Raw genomic sequence first — 16,674 nt, forward strand, 5'->3', positions numbered from 1 at the left:
TCTGCAAACAAGCAAACACAGGCCACGAACAATGTGTTTACAATACCGCATTGGTAATAAAGCACTATTTGTTCGACCGCAACTTCTGGGGTAGCTAGTTCATGTTAGCTTGGCATCTAGCTAGCACCAATGCAACCAGCCTGAAAACAATGACCAGTAGAAACTGCAGTCATTTTCATTTTTCTTAACAATGATTTAGGAATCCTTGTGAGTAAGTATAAGCTAGGTAGCCACTTGTTGTTTGCCTAATGAAATTGAACTTCAGTTCATGAAAATAAATAGCTAGCCAGCTCCTTAACACTTACCCTAAGCTAACGTTGTAAGTAGCCAGCTGGCTTCATCTGGCTAGTGAGGTTCAACCGGACCAGACGATGTGTTGTGAAGCTAGCCACAATAAGGATTAGGCACAATAGTGGAAGTTGTGGTTTGTCTTCAAAATAAAAGTACCTCTTTGAAAGTGATGCAATAGGTTACAATTGGTGGAATCATGCCATATTTAGACTAGATAATGTTAAACAAGGTGGGAAGCAATGAAATGGGGTATCAGTCTACTCAGTGACATCCACAGAACACAACTGTGAAGAGTTTACACAAATATTAGATTTGTAGCTCTTATCGCAGGACTGTGACTGTGTGAAATCACCTCCCCAGTCAGTCTGTTGTGTATATTGACATTCATATTGCACTGTACAGCTTTATTTAAGGTTTGGGGATCAATGAAATGAGTTATCAGTCTACTCAATACCCAATATATTTTTTACCAACGTCCTCCTCATGTTTGTCCTCAGACTCAAACATCCACGCAGTATTGTTTTCCTCGCGAATTGTGTTCACTACACATAGGTTGACAATAACTGTGGTTCAATTCAGTTGTTTCAGATCCTGCAATAAGAGCTACGACGCTAATGTTCTCTGGGTGTCACTGAGTAGACTGATAGCCCATGTCATTGATCCACAATCCATAAAGTATGCCACCAATGCAATTCTAAAGTATAATACATTCAGTGTGATTTTAGAATGGCCTTTTATTGCCCCCAGCACAAGGTGCACCTGTGTAATGACCGTGCTGTTTAATCGGGCTTCTTGATATGCCACACCTGTCAGATGGATGGATTAACTTGGCAAAGGAGAAATTATCACTAACAGGAATGTAAACTAATTTGTGCACACATTTGTGAGAAATAAGCTTTTTGTGTGTATTAACTGTCACTTCCGAGTTGACACACACACACACACACACACACACACACCTATTTCATATCATACCTCTAACAGAGAGGAATAGGCTACAAAATAAAATAAATAATGCATATGAAGTCAAAAATATTGCCACCCTAAATTCAAATGGGTGAAGTTCCCATTTAACATTAACATTAGGATGGCTGTGAAACTCACAATCATATGAAACTGACAAAATCCACTTTAACTGAGAAATGAATATTTTATAACGACAGTGGTAAAAGACAATTCAATTTGAATGTCCAACTTCAAAGCTTACCTTCAGTTTGACATTTTTGTGCACCCTTCAACTTCACTTTGATCAGCATTGTTGGATCTGAGAAGCGATAAAGAAAGATACATTGATTCAATTATTCAAACAAGTCAAGTTCTGGTGATGAGTTTTGGAAGACAGGTTAACATGAACATGTAATCCATAACCATAACTGTATGAGATGAACTCTACAGCACAACACTACTCAACCTGATTTGTGATTCACAAATTGGCCTCCCGCCAACTTCACTCAAACAGACAAATTAGTTCAGTACTGTGAACCAAATTAAATTTACAAGAATAACTCAAATAGTCGAAACAACTCATTTCAAATAAAGCAGCAATGAGGGTCCATATATGTGACCTTGTTTCAAAACTCCATCCCCTTGCAGAATCCATCAAACCCCCTTCTAGGAGTTAGTCTAGGTCTACCATAAATTTAAATGCTTTGATTCTCGTTGGTGAATTGACTAATGTTTATGTCAGGCTATTACCACCCTACTGCATGACTATAGAAAGTGGACGGATTAAGAACTGATTAAGTAACATAGCTAGGCAACAAATCTTTAAGTCTAACAACTTTATATGAAGGAGCAGAGCAGCTCTGCCAAAGTCTGTTTCCATCCATGCAGCAACACGCACTGATCCACCGCAACAAAGCAATATTGTCAACAAAAGCAGTGGAGAGCTGCCAACTCGGAGCAATACAGTAATTAAACTACGAGGGTGAGGCAGAGAGGAGAAGAGCATCGTCACCCCCCCCCCCTCCCCCTGCACATGGCTCAAATTATCACATTAGAAAGAAGACATATTTTTGGGCATGGCTCCATTTCCCTCCAATTCATTTCCTAATGTTTCCTCGTCGCTGGCTAATGGTACAGGTAACGAACGCTAACCACATTCCGTACAAATGTGCGCAACCGTGACATTCAAACGAGGCTGCAAAGAAAACTAATGGGACTGTAGCGACTGTGGTGACATCAAAATCTGGGGTGTGAACTACGTTTCTATTCAAGCGTTGATTGACATGGTAATGGACCAATAGTATTGGAGAAAGTTGAAAAACCTGACCCCTCCGACACTGTACGTTACATCGTGACGTGTCATGGCATAACGTACAGCACGCATAAAGCAACTAATTCTGTCTTACTGCCTCTCTCCACCAGGTGCAGCACTTCTCTCACCGTTTAAAAACAAGAGAGGGACAGGGACAGGGTAAGGGGGATACCTAATCATTTTTTTGCGTCATCACTGCAAGCTATTATGACTCTCAAAAGCCGCTGTTTTCTTCGGGAGATCACTTTAGCACCGCCCTATAAACCTTATTCAAATTTGACACAAACCTTCAAATAGGTTTGTAATGACACATTATACAAACTCTTTAATGTTTTATTTACATTTTACAGGCGACAAGGTGATATGTTGGACAGATCGAGTGAAAAAAGCAGTTTCCCCATCTCTCCTTCTCACTATCACGCAATAGGTTTCTCTTCCCCACCCGCCATTTTTAAAAAGACCCGACGGGGCTCATTGCCTTCTTGAATCATGCAGAGATGGGCATTATGAAGGTTGATTTTGTTGGAAAGGGGAGAAATTGTGCTTTACAATGGTATTGATATTACAGTTGATCTCGAAGTATTATGTTTTCGTGTACTCTCAAATAAGGTCAATTGTACGGACCAGCGTGATGTACAAAAGTGAATTAGTTCCCGTTACTGTTATGGCTTTCTCTTCAAACGGGACAGCCACCAACGGCTGTTCCAACACCCCTGTGCAATCAATACCCATGAGTTCACCATCAAAGTCCTAACTTTACTGGCTAATGACTAATGACTCAAACAATGAAATGCAAGCAATGTACACTTCCTCACAGCCCCCCACTGAATGATTAGTTAACATTGTAAATGGAACACAAGTATGCCATATGGGTAGGCAATGAAGACTACCCCATGGCAAGGCACTACAAGTCCTTACACAATGGTAACCCTGCCACCCTACAAGCTATGGGTATTGATCATATTCCGGCCTCTATTAGAAAAGGGGACCATGACAGTTAAACCAAGGGGAAAGTTTTGGGATTTACAAACTACAGGCCACTACATACCATGGTTTAAATGAAGGGATGGATTTCTCACCCTTCCTGTAGGTTCGTGATAGGTCCATTTGCTGTCATCTAGTGGACAATTTTCTCAATTGTTGTTCATGTTTTGCTTTGTTCTAGTGTACTGTGGAATATATTGCTTTCTTTTTCTTGACACTTCTCCCAGTCATATTTAAGGTTAGAACTACCTTTCTAAGGGTTCTAATACTTCTAGCTTGGAGTTGTATTTTTATGATAACATAGCTACAGTATTTCACTTTTTAATATGTATAGTATTGCTTACTAGGTGTGTCCAATCAATTTTGTAACCACTCCCTCTTCTGATTAGGGCTAATTGGAAAAGCTGTTCAAAAGAGGACATTGTATTATTTCTTTGTACTCCCTGACCAAAGCCATGCAGACGAAACGCGTCGGATTTTAAAAACGTTCTATTGAACATGCCAAACAAATAAAGGCATTTTAATTAATTATATGAAGAGTGCCTTGGTCCTCCATTCTGTTTGATAAAAGGCACGTTTGTTTGAAAATGCAGTAAGATTTGATCAAATAAAAAACAAGATAATTTTACACCTTATGGGACTCTGAAGGAGCACAGACACATGCGTACACACTTCTTCTTCTATGAGGTTGCAATTTGTTGCATTACCGTCACCTACTAGACCGGAGTACTACTCCCTTATACTTTACTTGAAAAAGAAAAATGTACTAAATAAATACCCTTCCATCTAATACTATACTCACTCATTTCAAAATTATATCAAATAAAATTACCACCCTACTCCACTAATTAAATATATGTATTCATACCACATTCCATCACCCTGAAAGGATGGGACATCACCAATTAACACATCCTGTAACTTCTGCTGTCAAGTCCCGAACACCCTAATACCTCTCTGCAACTGCCACCAGAACGTCAATCTTCTGACACTTCCATTCCTGCAGTACCATTAATAACAATTTCTATAAATGCTAAAAATCCAATCTTAGTGAAACTTATTTAACTTTTTGGCCTCTCCCTCAGTACTGGTATGTCTCTACTACTCTCACCACTCCTCCCCCTTAACCCATCTTCCTCTGCTTTCTTCACTGCCTCAGCATATGACAACTTCTGCTCTACACTAACCCAGGAAACCCCAATCTGTCTCTCTCGCAATGGACATTTCTGATCCTCAGCTCCATGGGCACCACTACAATTAGTATTATTTTTATACAATTATTATTTTACATTTACATACACTAGGTTGACTGTACCTTTTATGTGCTTTTTTTGAAAATTCCAAAAAAGGCTTCTGATAGGATAATTTAAGTCAGTTGAGTCAATTGGAGGTGTACTGTGGATGTATTTCAAGGCCTAACTTCAAACTCAGTGGCTCTTTGTTTTGACATCATGGGAAATCTAAAGTAATCAGTGAAGAACTCAGAAAATAAATTGTAGACCTCCACAAGTCTGGTTCATCCTTGGGAGCAATTTCCAAACAGCTGAAGGTACCACGTTCATCTGTACAAACAATAGTACGCAAGTATAAACACCATGGTACCACGCAGCCGTCATACCGCTCAGGAAGGAGACGCGTTTTTTCTCCTAGAAATTGAACGTACTTTGGTGCGAAAAGTGCAAATCAATCACAGAACAACAGCAAAGGACTTTGTGAAGATGCTGGAGGAAACCGGTACAAAGGTATCTATATCAACAGTAAAACGAGTCCTATATTGATATAACCTGAAAGACCGCTCAGCAAGAAAAGGCCGCTCAGTTCTATTTATGCTCCAAAACCAACCATAAATAAACCAGACTATGGTTTGCAACTGCACATGGGGGCAAAGATCATACTTTTTGGAGAAATGTCCTCTGGTCTGATGAAGCAAAAATAGAACTGTTTGGCCATAATGACCATCGTTATGTTTGAAGGAAAAAGGGGAGGCTTGCAAGCGAAGAACACCATCCCGACCGTGAATCACGGTGGTGGCAGCATCATGTTGTGGGGGTGCTTTGTTGCAGGAGGGACTGGTGCACTTCACAAAATAGATGGCTTCATGAGGGAGGAAAATTATGTGGATATATTGAAGCAACATCAGTCTCAATACATCAGTCAGGAAGTTAAAGCTTGGTCGCAAATGGGTCTTCCAAATGGACAATGACCCCAAGCAAACTTCCAACATTTTGGCAAAATGGTTTAAGGACAACAAAGTCAAGGTATTGGAGTGGCTATCACAAAGCCCTGACCTCAATCCTATTGAAAATTTGTGGGCAGAACTGAAAAAGTGTGTGCGAGCATGGAGGCCTTTGCCCTAGTTTTTGTCAGGCCCTGCAATCTGGAGGCCACGGTCAAGCCTGTGGCTGAGACGGCCGAATATCAGCACCACCAGCTTGCACCTACACCGAGGCTGGAATTTTTACAAGGATTAAATGTCAGAAATTGTGAAAAACTGAGTTTAAATGTATTTGGCTAAGGTGTATCTAAACTTCTGACTTCAACTATATATATCCTAACTTCATGCATACACACACGATAACATACGCACTATGTACTCATGTATTTTCTATTGTAGATGTGTGGTAGTGGTGGAGTAGTGGCATGAGTGCACACAGTGTGTTGTGAAATCTGTGAATGTATTGTAATGTTTTAGATATTGTGTAACAGCCTTCATTTTGCTGGACCCCAGGACGAGTAGATGTTGCCTTGGCAGCAGCTGAGGGAAATCCATAATAAATACAAATAGCATCGATGAGAAAGGAAATCTTGAAGGCATCAAATCAAATGTATGGGCGGAGTTATGTTTCTTACACTAATTAAAGTAAAAAATACACCTTGCACTTGACTACAGTAATCAACTGCTACACTTGGGGTCGTTTGGCACTTGCATGTTGTTCCATCAAATCTAAGGCCTTTTGACACTGCACATTTAACACTGGTGATTTTACGGTGAATGCTCATCCGTTGTTTTGTAGGTGTAATTTATTATTATTTTTTGAATTTTACCCCTTTTTCTCCACAATTTCGTGGTATCCAATTTTTTTGTACAGGCTCGGGAGAGACTGAAAGGTTGAAAGTCATGCGTCCTCCGATACACAACCCAACCAAGCCACACTGCTTCTTAACACAGTGCCATCCAACCTGCAAGCCAGCCGCACCAATGTGTCAGACGAAACACCGTGCACCTGGCAACCTTGGTTAGCGTGCACTGCGCCCGGCCCGCCACAGGAGTCGTTGGTGCGCAATGAGACAAGGATTTCCCTACCGGCCTAACCCAGACGACACTAGTCCAATTGTGCGTAGCCCCACGGACCTCCCGGTCGCGACAGAGCCTGGGCCCGAACCCAGAGTCTTTAACCACTGCGCCACCCGGGAGGCCCCCGTTGGTGTAATTTTAGCAAAGAAAAAAAATCTGGGTGGATGGTGGACCAAAAAGTTAATTTTATGTCCTGATCACAACACTCGCACGCACACCTACACCATAATGAAAATGGATCCAACAACAAAACCTATCCATATCAGAACCTATGATGATTATTCAGTGGCCCTGCATAGTCCCTTTCACTGGTTTGCTGACACCGACAAAGTGTACAGTAGTTTGTCAGCTGTGGGTAATCGGGACTGACACATTCTTGAGCAAATCACTGAATTCCGTTGCAACTCGAGTACTACTTACTCCCTTGCACGTCGCGACTGGCAGGCTACGCTTTCTTCACTTGTAAACATCGGCTACATGTTTTCGGGCATGTAGTTCATGTGAACGCGAGGCTCCTCCAGCTGCAAGACCCTCCTTCATTCTCGCACCGCAGCCCAACCGAACAGACTGAAGAACAAATTCCCTTTCTCTCAATGCAACGGATTTGTATTCTTTACATTCGCGTACTGTAGGCGACGAGCGCTCACCATCCTCTGCTGTACGGGACCGTGGACAATGTTTCTCTTGCAGTATAGAGGTAAGGTCTAACTTGTATTGATTTTGTTATAGTATTACATTAAGCTACCTCTTGCCTGCTCTGCTCTCACCGTTATGTACTAGGCTATGTCTGGAGCGTTTTACGACTTTCTGTATTTATGGCTATATTCTCAATAAGAATGAATGAATGCACGTTGTTTCATACTCATTTCGAGGACGACTTGATTACAGCAGGTACAGTATATTACTGACAGAAACAACACGTGAAAATCTCAACGACAGTGACCGACAGTGACCAAGCAGATGTGTCCGCGTCACTTGTATTTTATTCACAAATTTATGTAGATTGAATGGTGTAACCGTTATTGTACAATGACTATTGATATCATGTAGCATATGTTTTACAATGCATTTGAGTACAGTTGACAAGCGTCCTCCCAAACGCCTTATTATCTTTGGAACTTTAATGAAATATAATACGGGGTGAGCTTTATCTGCTCGGTTCCGTTATTGTTTTGCCTAATACTATGTTTTCTTGTTTCATTAGTTAATGACCATGGCTGCTTTTTAAATCCTGTAAATAATGTCACCAGTAGCTAACTAAAAATGTGATATTTGGAGAATATTGATGCCATTGCGCACAATGTAGTCGAATCAACTACATTGTGCATGCTATTATGACATTTTCGTCATGAAATCCAATTTGGTAGCTATTTCATCTGATCTGTCACAAAAAAATTGAATGTTCCCCTGTTCTCAGATATGGGGTGTAGGGCTTTCATGAAGGAAATTGGCTCACATCATGTATGCAGTCTGGCCTTTCAGATCTTCTTCTCATTTATTCACAAATGTATCTGTGATACATAATGGCTCTGAGTAAATTGACATTTTCTCACATTCACATTACCGGGCAGGATATTGAGACTTCAAATGAACCTGGTTAATCTCCTTTACTCCTGTACTCTGACTCTGCTGCTCATCTTTTTTTGTGATTTTTTTTTAAACCACTTTTTCTCCCCAGTTTTGTGGTTTCCAATTGGTAGTTACAGTCTTGTCCCATCGTTGCATCTACCATATGGACTCGGGAGAGGCAAAGGTCGAAAACCCTGCGCCCTCTGAAACACAATCAGCCGAACCGCACTGCCCGCTTAACCCGAAAGCCAGCTACACCAATGTGTTGGAGGGAACGGCATACACCCACCCCAGGAAACGCTAGAGCGCGATGGGACAAGAACATCCCCGCCGAACAAACCCTCCCCGAACCTGGACAAAGCTGGGCCAATTTTAGACCGCTGCGCCACTTGGGAGGCCTTGCTCTCATCTTTTTAGTGTCTGTTATTTTTGACCATGGAGAATATGCCCCCAAATCAGAGATGAGTGTTAAGCCTACAGTATGAATATAGTGGATTTATACTGTGCATTAGGTATGAGGTTACCACCCCCCCCCCCCCAAGGTACAAGTATTTTAAAATTAATAGATTTGGTAAATAGTTTTTCATTATTTTGACCTCCTCACAAGATATACTGAACAGAAATATAAGCTCCTACATACAACAATTTCAAGATTTTACTGAGTTACAGTTCACACAAGAAAATCAGTCAATTGAAATAAGTTCATTAGGCCCTGATCTATAGATTTCACATGACTGGGCAGGGGCACACCCACTGGGGAGCCAGGCCCAGCCAATCAGAATGAGTTTTTCCCAACTAAAGGGCTTTATTACCGACCAAAATACTCCTCAGTTTCTCCTCAGAAATTAACATACAATTCTCTATCAACAGCTCTGGTGGACATTCCTGCCATCAGCATGCCAGTTGCATGCTCCCTCAAAACTTGAGACATCTGTGGCATTGTGTTGTGCCTTTTTAGAGTGCCTTTTATTGACCCCAGCACAAGGTGCACCTGTGCAATGATCATGCTGTTTAATCGGTCTTCTTGATATGCCACACCTGTCAGATGGATGAATTATCTGGCAAAGGAGTAATTCTCACTAACAGGAATGTAAACTAATTTGGGCACAACATTTGAGAGAAATACTATTTTTTTGCGTATTACCTGTCACTTCTGAGTCGATACACACACACACCTATTTCATGCCTCACCTCTAACAGCGAGGAATATGCCTGTTATCCCTCCCGTAGCATTCAAGCTCTAGCTAGTGGTCCTTTTTAGCTGTCTTTTATTTTGTATTTTTTGTGCTATCGTATGTCACAGTACTTCATCGGTACTTTATCTCGATAGGAGAAAGGTTGACATCGCCCAACCCTAATTGGAAGAAATGTAAACTCTAACAGAGCCTATTCACTAGAAAGGTAACTCAGAACTAGAGCTGTGATGTTGAAAGAATTTTCGGTAAAGATTGTCATTTAAATGGCCACATTTGCTTAATGCTTTGAGTCATCTTGGGGATATCAGTATCAGCTTTGTACATCTGGATTTGGGGATTTTCTCCCATTCTTCCTTTCAGTCTTTACACAGATTTTCAATGGGATTCAAGTCTGGATCACTAGAGGTGGCCCAACCACTAGAGGACTTTCACATTCTTGTTCTGAAGATTTTCCAGCCTTGCTTTGTCTGAATGCTTGTGGTCATTATCCTGTTGGAACGTAAATCTTTGCCCCAGTCTAAGGTCATTTGCACTCTGAAGCAGGTTCCCCATCAAGGATTTGGTTGAAATTGAGTGGAAAACATGGTCATTGTGGATATTGTTTCAAAGCCCAAAAAACTAAATTAAAATAAACAGATTTAAGATGACTTTGGTATAATTTGTTTAGCCTATACTCTACAACTTGAGTGTGGACTGTATTATTATGTATACTGCATGTACAATTATCTGTTACACTCGTAATGTATTATAGATTAATCTGGGAGTGAACGTATAGGCCTAGCCTAGGTGATGCTGTTGGTTTATTGATTGTTCAGGGCGGCTTACAGTTTTTATTTAATATATTTTAATAATTATTAAATAGGCCGACGTTACCTTTTTAGCTACAAAATATTTCACCAATGTGCATCTCCATCTCCTCTCTCTCCTTCATTCCTTTCTCAAGTGCGCAGAGATAGGGACTGACAACAGTTTAACTAAATATGTTTTTTTTTTGTGTAAACATGTTACTATCAATGTTTCCTAACAGATTACACTTAGTTTCTCAAATGAAGCACTGCAGGAACTGGGTTGGAGAGCCCATGGCATACAGAGTTTGGGTGGAATATCACCTGTTGAGCAGTGAGAGGCTGAAATGCTCCTCAAACAGTGGTTGATGCGTGAAGTGAAACAAGTGCTCTTATAAGCCCAGACATTTTTATATGCAATCCGGTGTGAAAGCTTAGGTTTTGATTGTTGCAACTAAAAAGAAGAGGATCCCAGCTGCTACTATATTTATTTGTCATCTGCTCTGCTATAAAGCCGGAGTAGCCAACCATGCATGATTTAAGAACAAACTGCGGGAAAGCGGCCTCCATTCGCTATTCGAGTGCATAAACGGATGATACAGTTGAAGTCAGAAGTTTACATACACCGAATACATTTATACTCAGTTTATTTTAAGAATGTGAAATGTCAGAATAATAGTAGAGAGAATTATTTATTTCAGCTTTTATTTCTTTCTTCACAATCCCAGTGGGTCAGAAGTTTACATACAACCAATTAGTATTTGGTAGCATTGCCTTTTAAATTGTTTGACTTGGGTCAAACGTTTTGGGTAGCCTTCAACAAGCTTCACACAATAAGTTGGGTGAATTGGTGCCCATTCCTCCTGAAAGAGCTGACCCATTTGCGACCAAGCTACAACTTCCTGACTGATGTCTTGAGATGTTGCTTCAAAATAGCCACGTAGTTCTAGTTTGTGAAATTGCACCAGTGCCTCCTGCAGCAAAGCACCCCCACAACATGATGAAGCCACTCCGGTGCTTCACGGTTGAGATGGTGTTCTTCGGCTTGCAAGGCCCCCCCTTTTTTTCCAAACATAACGATGGTCATTATCGCCAAACAGTTCTATTTTTGTTTCATCAGATCAGATGACATTTCTCCAAAAAGTACAATCTTTGTACCCATGTGCAGTTGTAAACCGTAGTATGGCTTTTATAGGGCAGTTTTGGAGCAGTGGCTTCTTCCTTGCTGAGCTGCCTTTCAGGTTATGTTGATATAGAACTCGTTTTACTGTGGATATAGATCATTTTGTACCTGTTTCCTCCAGCATCTTCACAAGGTCCTTTGCTGTTGTTCTGGGATTAATTTTCACTTTCGCACCAAAGTATGTTCATCTCTAGGAGACAGAACGTGTCCTGAGCGGTATGACGGCTATGACGGCTGCGTGGTCCCATGGTGTTTATACTTGCGTTCTAATGTTTGTACAGATGAAGGTGGTACCTTCAGGTGTTAGGAAATTTCTCCCAAGGATGAACCAGACTTGTGGAGGTCTACAATTTTTTTTCTGAGTCGTTGACTGATTTCTTTAGATTTTCCTATGATGTTAAGCAAAGAGGCACTGTGTTTGAAGGTAGGCCTTGAAATACATCCACAGGTACACCTCCAATTGACTCAAATGATGTCAATTAGCCTATCAGAAGCTTCTAAAGCCATTACAGTATTTTCTGGAATTTCCAAGCTGTTTAAAGGCACAGTCAACTTAGTGTATGTAAACTTCTGACCCATTAGAATTGTGATACAGTGAATGATAAGTGAAATAATCTGTCTGTAAACAATTATTGGACAAATCACTTGTGTCATGCACAAAGTAGATGTCCTAACCGACTTGTTAACAAGAAATTTGTGAGTGGTTGAAAAGCCAGTTTTAATGACTCCAACTTAAGTGTATGTTTTTTCCCCAGTCCTGTTCCTGCCCATCGAAACATATTTGACATTTTATTGAAGACAAAATTAATTTGAGAATAGTCTGATGGGTTTAAATATGATAACTTGATAAGAGTACAGCGTGTGTAGCTTGAAGCAAGGAACAGAGTGCAAGTTTTTTTTTTTACTTTCAAATAGCCTATAGTCACATCATGCAGTCTGTAATGGTTTGATTTCTAAGATATTCTAAGGTTTGTATCATTCACAACTAAATTTGCCAAATAACTCTAAATCTAACATATAGAATCTGTTTCAAATGATCACTTTGACGCTCAACATAGTCACTTCATTTGCGGACTCGCTCCAGAGTAGGAAAAAGATGCATTCTATTTTATTCAGCTAGGTACAATTACATTCTTACTCTAAAATCATATACAATAAAATAATGGCGCAGGATTTATTAGCATATCTTGTCTGCTAAATGAACTAACCTACAGCCTAAGGCATGGCGCATAGCCAGATAATATACAGTAGGCTGTTTCCTATTCAGTTCTTCTGAAATACATTTTCTTAATGTTTCTTTTGACCTGCCTAAAATAATGGATTTAATGGGATGTAATGGATTTATTAGACTTTTTAAAATTTAGATATTCCAAAGGCGCACACCAGAGGCTTTTAGCCTATGCATGGAGGCCTGTAGAAGCTAACATGTTTATGTTAATATAAGGTCAATTACCGTGAGAATGACAATAACCGGCTGACAAAATGTAATGTCCGTCACATTCCCTCAGAATGGATTGAGCTTTTACATATGACTTGTGTCTGATACAGGTGAGAAAGGTCATTTAAGTTCATACCAATGATCCTGCTAATTTGTTTCACAATATTACCCAGCCTGTTCTTACTCTTTAAGTTTAGATTTCCAAAACACTGAATGTTAAAATGGATTCAATGTCCACCCTTAAACCACAGAGTTTCCACAGCAAGAACAAGCGCTGATTTCCCTTTGTACAGATAACATACACATTGTCCAAAAAACTCCAAGATATTTATATCGATCAGTCGTCGCCACTGGCTCACCATCTATCAGAGTCTGCATTGTTGGCAGTGAGCCAATCTCAACCTCAAAAACCTTTCCTGCCTGGCTTGATGTTACATTTTTTACTGGACCATGACCACAGTGTGCATAAAGGAGAAACATTTGCTGGTGTCAAATCTCATATGAAAACATTATACACATTTTAAAAGCTGAGAAACAGCTGGGCTCCAGAGTGGCGCTGTTGTCTAAGGCACTTTGTCTCAGTGCTAGAGGCGTCTCTACAGACAGCCTGGTTCGCATCCAGGCTTTATCACAACTGGGTGTGATTGGGAGTCCCAAAAGGTAGCGCACAATAAGCCCAGTGTCATCTGGTGTTGGCCCTCATTGTAAATAATAATTGTTTCAGTACTGACTTGCCTCGTTTAGTAATTAAATTCCTGGAACAAAAGGTAACTGTTGACAACTGCAATGTCAACGCAGTGGAAAGAAAGTGATTTCCACCACTTCTAGGTCTTCTGCAAAACATTGTGGGAGTTGATCAACTGATCAGACATGTCAACCACACCCATATGTCTTTTGTAATCGTGGATTACACCAGGCTGGTTGATCACTTTCCTATTCCAAACACCATCATTTGTGGAATCATTTGCATTGTGTCTCCACTGTATGGCCAATACATTGCCCCCTATCCTACACCAACGCATATCCCACTTTTTAAAGTCCTTAAATGCATCAGAAAACTGTTTCCGGCTTACCCTACAAGTTCCACATGCATTGAACCCCTGTTCTCTGTCTACCTACGAAAGCACGTGACGTATAAGTTGTCAAACCAATATATATATATATATATATATATATGTATGTATATATATATATATATATATATATGTATGTATGTATGTATGTATGTATGTATGTATGTATGTATGTATGTATGTATGTATGTATGTATGTATGTATGTATGTATGTATGTATGTATGTATGTATGTATATATATATATGTATATATATATGTATGTATATGTATGTATGTATATATATATATATGTATGTATATGTATGTATATGTATGTATATATATATATATATATGTATGTATATATATGTATATGTATATATATGTATATATATATATATATATATGTATATGTATATATATATATATATATATATATATATATATATATATATATATGTATATATATATATATATATATATATATATATATATATATATATGTATGTATGTATATATATATATATATATAAGCGTCAAATACAGGGACGTTGCTAGGCCTATTTTAGGCCTATTTTAGGGGGGCTTTAGCGATGATGGGAGTTGGCATCCTCTCTCACATAAAAACATATCTGCAGATGAGAGACAGATGGAGAGATAGAGAGCATGTTTAAGCCTTGTTTCTATTTTTTATTCTAACATTGTTAGTCATCATAATAATCAGGTGAAAAGAAAAACTGACCTTGGATCATTAACTCTGGGACTACTGCATCTTTATCTGTATTTCAATGTAAAGCATCTCTTTAATAATACTTCCTGTTGACCTGACCAAGTTCCCTCTGTGTAGCCAGTTCAGATGTGGGAGGGGATGTGTGAGTTCTTGCAGTCAAAACAGGGTGTCTGTGAGAAAGCACCTAAAGGCTAAAAGAGATTCATAGACACAGATCCCTGCAGGGGAGTGAAAGAGATAAGAGACTAGTCAGACATACCATTATAAATCAACTTGGGGAGTGGACATTTACTGCTGAGCCTTTAGATATTGTTTGTATAGCTGTGTATGCATGGGCTTGGTCTCATGAGTAGAAGGTAATGATGTAGGCAGTGACATCACTAGGGGTTGACTGCAAGCATAATGAAATAACTTGGACCCTTTAATATTTTGCAGAACTTACTCGGAAACATTCGTGTTATGTTCCCGTTGTCAACTTCTGTCTGCAATTGCATTAATAAATTCATGATTGATTTACTTAAAGATATTGTCTGAATGCTAATTTTACCAATAAGCAAATGATTGACAAGAAACAAAGAACGAACCCCAACATTAACTAATAATACTTTTTTTGTTTTTACATTTTTGAAAGGTATTTACTTACTTGAATAGGTTCTCCCAGCCATGTGGACAATTGGAAACAGGGCAGCAAAGTTTGTTTGTCAACAGAGTGTTTTAGAGTATAGTTAAATAGTTATATGTACCCAATTAATAACCAGACCTTCATACAAACTTGCTATGCTGAATTCTTGGTGCACAATTGAATGTGATGCTATATGCTGCCATATGTTGCCAGCACGCCCACAAGCGAGTCACAATGGGCGGCCTAAGGGGCACGCAGAAATTTACCGCTATCCTGTGTACATGTACCGTTAGGCCTACTTGAAGCTAATATTTTGGTTCACGTTAGCTAGCAATCTCAAGCCACAGAAGTAGCCAACAGTAAATGGACAGGAGGGAGTATGCCAGACCCCCCTAAAAGAGGCTTAGCCCCCCTATCCATGAATCTCTAGTGACGTCCCTGGTCAAATATATATAAGCTTCAATACAGGATTAAAATTGACACACCAGCTCCGACGCTTGTCAACATAAAGGCGTGAAACTACATCAAAATGCTGTAGACACCTTACGTAGAAAAAGGAATCTGGTTGATATCCCTTTCAATGGCCAATAGGGGTGCATAGGAACACAACGGTTTCAAAACATGAGTCACTTCATGATTGGATTTGTTTTAGGCATTTGCCTGCAATATCAGTTATGTTATACTCACAGACAATATTTTTACAGTTTTGGAAACTTTAGAGTGTTTTCTAACCTAAGCTGTCAATTATATGCATATTCTAGCATCTGGTCCTGAGAAATAGGCCATTTTACTTTGGGCACGTTATTTTTCCAAAATTGAAAATAGTGTACCCTAGCTTCAAGAGGTTAAAACGGCATTGTTGGTTAAGCGCTTGTAAGCAAGCATTTCACTGTAAGGTCTACACCTGTAAAGTTTGATTTGACTTATGTTATATATAAAACATTAGTCACATCATATATAATATAAGTCAAATCAAACCTTACAGGTGTATATATATAGGTGAAGTCGGAAGTTTACATACACCTTAGCCAAATACATTTAAACTCAGTTTTTCACAATTCCTGACATTTAATCCTAGTAAAAATTCCCTGTTTTAGGTCAGTTAGGATCACCACTTTATGTTAAGAATGTGAAATATCAGAATACTAGTAGAGAGAATGATTTTATAAGCTTTTATTTCTTTCATCACATTCCCAGTGGGTCAGAAGTTTACATACAACCAATTAGTATTTGGTAGCATTGCCTTTTAAATTATTTAACTTGGGTCAA

General features: G+C 39.4%; 1 protein-coding gene across 3 annotated transcripts in view; it reads left to right on the forward strand.

Annotated features, from left to right (window-relative positions):
* Positions 1–7,274: 7,274 nt before the first annotated feature.
* LOC124010962 (ecto-NOX disulfide-thiol exchanger 2-like) overlaps positions 7,275–16,674 on the forward strand; it is a 311,408-nt gene continuing 302,008 nt past the window's right edge. Inside the window, exon 1 of one of the 3 annotated variants that reach the window (XM_046323806.1) lies at positions 7,275–7,524. In XM_046323806.1, the coding sequence (XP_046179762.1) occupies positions 7,503–7,524 (22 nt within the window). In that variant the 5' untranslated portion in view covers positions 7,275–7,502. The remainder of the gene's footprint in view (positions 7,525–16,674) is intronic. The other 2 variants (XM_046323805.1, XM_046323804.1) reach the window with 2 other exon arrangements.

This window comes from Oncorhynchus gorbuscha, linkage group LG23 (genome assembly GCF_021184085.1).
Source record: "Oncorhynchus gorbuscha isolate QuinsamMale2020 ecotype Even-year linkage group LG23, OgorEven_v1.0, whole genome shotgun sequence".
NCBI lineage: Eukaryota > Metazoa > Chordata > Actinopteri > Salmoniformes > Salmonidae > Oncorhynchus > Oncorhynchus gorbuscha.